The sequence below is a fragment of the Procambarus clarkii genome, chromosome 76 (assembly GCF_040958095.1).
Source record: "Procambarus clarkii isolate CNS0578487 chromosome 76, FALCON_Pclarkii_2.0, whole genome shotgun sequence".
Classification (NCBI taxonomy): domain Eukaryota; kingdom Metazoa; phylum Arthropoda; class Malacostraca; order Decapoda; family Cambaridae; genus Procambarus; species Procambarus clarkii.
In genome coordinates this window covers 3055409-3059131 of record NC_091225.1, presented here as the reverse complement: position 1 = coordinate 3059131, position 3723 = coordinate 3055409, and the positions used below count along the sequence as shown (strand labels likewise).

At 42.3% G+C, this 3723-nt stretch overlaps 1 protein-coding gene across 1 annotated transcript; it reads left to right on the top strand.

The window, feature by feature from the left end:
* Window positions 1-1715: 1715 nt before the first annotated feature.
* Window positions 1716-3203, top strand: LOC138357130 (piggyBac transposable element-derived protein 4-like). The gene has a single exon (XM_069313773.1). It carries the CDS (start codon window positions 1716-1718, stop codon window positions 3201-3203), a length of 1488 nt encoding a protein of 495 aa, XP_069169874.1.
* Window positions 3204-3723: the final 520 nt, after the last annotated feature.

Below are 3723 nucleotides of genomic sequence, written 5' to 3'. Positions count from 1 at the left end.
TGGCTAATTCGCCTTCATCAGAGCAAAGTAGAATGAAGATGAAGATCTTCATTCTACTTTGCTCTGATGAAGGCGAATTAGCCGCAAACGCGTTAAGCATTTTCTATTTTTCACATGTGGTTATTCTGCACATATATATATATATATATATATATATATATATATATATATATATATATATATATATATATATGTCGTACCTAATAGCCAGAACGCACTTCTCAGCCTACTATTCAAGGCCCGATTTGCCTAATAAGCCAAGTTTTCATGAATTAATGTTTTTTCGTCTACCTAACCTACCTAACCTAACCTAACCTAACTTTTTTCGGCTACCTAACCTAACCTTACCTATAAATATAGGTTAGGTTAGGTTAGGAAGGGTTGGTTAGGTTCGGTCATATATCTACGTTAATTTTAACTCCAATAAAAAAAAATTGACCTCATACATAGAGAAAAGGGTTGCTTTATCATTTCATAAGAAAAAAATTATAGTAAATATATTAATTCAGGAAAACTTGGCTTATTAGGCAAATCGGGCCTTGAATAGTAGGCTGAGAAGTGAGTTCTGGCTACTAGGTACGACATATATATATATATTTATATACTTTACTGCATTTTTTCGTAATAATGACCTTGCCATTTGGGTTCAGAGCAAGATAATGCAAGTCAACTCAGTGAAATCTCGATAAAAATTGAATAAAAATTAAGACACAGCACAATTTAATGAATGATTCAAAATAAGCATGACTAACATTATACACCAATATAAGATCTTAATGATCCATGGTTAGCATTTATGAACTTAAGATATGTTTAGTAATGATGTTTGGTTGTAAGATATGTTTATCAATGATATTAGGTTGCAAGATAAGTTTAGCACAGCCCATCCTCCGAATAGGTTATCTTGAGGTTATCTTGAGATGATTTCGGGGCTTTTTTTTTTTTTTAGTGTCCCTGCGGCCCGGTCCTCGACCAGGCCTCCACCCCCAGGAAGCAGCCCGTGACAGCTGACTAACACCCAGGTACCTATTTTACTGCTAGGTAACAGGGGCATAGGGTGAAAGAAACTCTGCCCATTGTTTCTCGCCGGCGCCTGTGATCGAACCCAGGACCACAGGATCACAAGTCCAGCGTGCTGTCCGCTCGGCCGACCGGCTCCCTACAGTACATTTAGGCAGTACATTTTAATACTAAATTTAATGAGTACATTCCTGACTATCGGCATAGTACATAAACACACTTAATCGCCAGTGTCGCACCAAAATATTGTGAATATTGGAGTTTACCTAAAAAGCTGTATAGAAAACGCCAACCTAACCTAACCTTCTTAGTGTAGGAGGACAAGCATGTAAATAACATTCATTGCTTCTTAATTAATAAAACACTTTCACGCTCCTGGGTCGTAAATGTACGACGTGTTTATTTCTATCGCTTCCGCACAAGAGTCGTAATTTTACGTTCTAATAAATAATAACTGTATAAAATCCACCCTAAATCCGATTTACTTGGGGTTTGTTTCAAAATGCGCGCCATGAAATTCCGTTTTCTCTCAACTAGGCCGCATCACACGTCGGCCTACTGGGTCACGTGACCGGCCCATTGTTTTGTTGTCACGTGTAGTGGACGGTGTGGTCTCCCCTCGCGCGTCAAACTCGCTCGGTTTCAAGCAGTTTTACCCGTTTCTGTGTGTATTTGACCAAATACATTCATTTACAATGGATCCTGCACCAGGCTCAAACAGTGTTACGCCAAAAGGAGCATCCAGTTCATCAGGCCATGACAAAATAAGTGAGATCTACAGAAGGTACACTCAAGTCAAGCTAACTCCCACCAAGATTCCTGGCCTCTTGGATGCCTTTTCGGAAGTTGAATATGAAGAAGATGATATTGAGGGTATTGAACCTGATGCTGAAAATTTGGACGAAGATTGTGACCTGCGGGGACCTGGAGTCCATGGGGCAACAACGACTGAGGAGGATGCAGAGGGCCTTACAGAGGAGGAGGAGGGGGCATCCGCACCGCCGCCTCTTACCACAAGGCGCTCACGTGGTGTTTGCAGGCCCAAACCACAGCTAAGTACACGACCTGTTACTCGTCGTAGGAAAATAACACTCATTATGGAAAGTAGCAGTGATTCTAGCATTGATTTATCAAGAGAGGATGAGAGTGAGGAAGATGAACCAGCCCAGCCTCCTCCAAAGCGTACACGTCCGGTACGTACTCGCCAGCCTAGGGCAAGTGTTGGCTGGACTGAGGACAACATTCCCCCAGTGTCTGATGATTTTACTGGAACCCCGGGGCTAAGGATTACCAAACCAACGAGTGCACTAGCATATATTCAGCTGTTTTTTACACGTGCGTTGATTGAGTTCTTGACCCAGAAAACAAATCTGTACGCCTCACAGATATTCCGGATGACCAATGAAAACGTCGAAGATATTTGGAAACCAGTGAAGGTCAAAGAAATAGCCAGATATTTGGGACTGTCTATATTGATGGGAATAAACAGGCTCCCAACTATGAGGATGTACTGGCAAACAAATAAACCATGGCATGCTAGGTTCTTCAACATGTTTATGACGAGCAAACGCTTTCAGCACATAGCTCAGTTTTTCCACACGTTCAATAACAATGTGGTGCCCGTGAACAATACTGACAAATTGATAAAAGTGAGACCAGTGATGGATTACTTGAAACAAAGGTTTCAAGAAGTGTACAGCCCATTGAAAGAGTTGTGTTTAGATGAAGGTACAATGGCATGGCGTGGCCGACTCTCGTTCAAGGTGTACAATCCAAACAAACCCGACAAATATGGCGTGAAATTATATATGCTAGCTGAATCAACAACTGGCTACATTTATGGCTTTGACGTGTATTCTGGCATTGGTAAAACGATAATGGAAACAGTTACTAGGTTGATGCGGCCATTAGTGAACAAAGGTCACCACCTCTATATGGATAACTACTACAACTCAGTTAGCCTGACAGAGAAGTTGCGAGAACTTGGGGTTTACACATGTGGCACAATTAGACTATTACGTGGCGCCCCAAAGGACCTGCAAGAGATGGCCAAGAGTAAACTTGAATTGGATACCACAGTATACCGCCGCAAGGATAACACCTTCCTTCTACTGTGGAAAGACAAGCGAGTGGTCTCAGTGATTACCAACCTCCACAATGCAGACACACAGCGAGTTCAATGAAGGAAACGAGTTCGTAGACGCGACGGAACAACAGGACTAGACCAGGTAATGGTGGACAAACCCACGGCAATTTGTGACTACAATAAATTCATAAAAGGTGTAGACCACTTCGATCAAATGGTGAAGTATTACCATTTCGCCAGGAAAAGTCACAAGTGGACTAAGAAAATAACTTTTTATTTCCTGCAAATGGCTTTGCAGAATGCATTTTCTTTGTACAAGAGCAACACCACTGACCGCAAGAAACTAACACTGCTCCAGTTTCACGAGGTGGCTATTTGGTCCTTATTGAGGTGGGACAAGGAAGAGTGGCCTGCAACAACAACAACCTATACACATTTGGTTCAAGCTCCAGACCTCAATGATGACACAGGTCCTGCCTATGCTGCCGCCATGTCAACACCTGGACCATCGGGTGTGAGGCGCCCTCTGTTCACGTCGACACCTCAAGCTGAAGCCTCACCTGAATCTGAAGACGATATTTCTGGTACAATGCCACTTGACGAGACTGTTGAGACCG

Coding starts and splice junctions, on each gene's coding strand:
- LOC138357130 (XM_069313773.1), top strand. CDS start 1,716: ATGGATCCTGCACCAGGCTCAAACAGTGTTACGCCAAAAGGAGCATCC.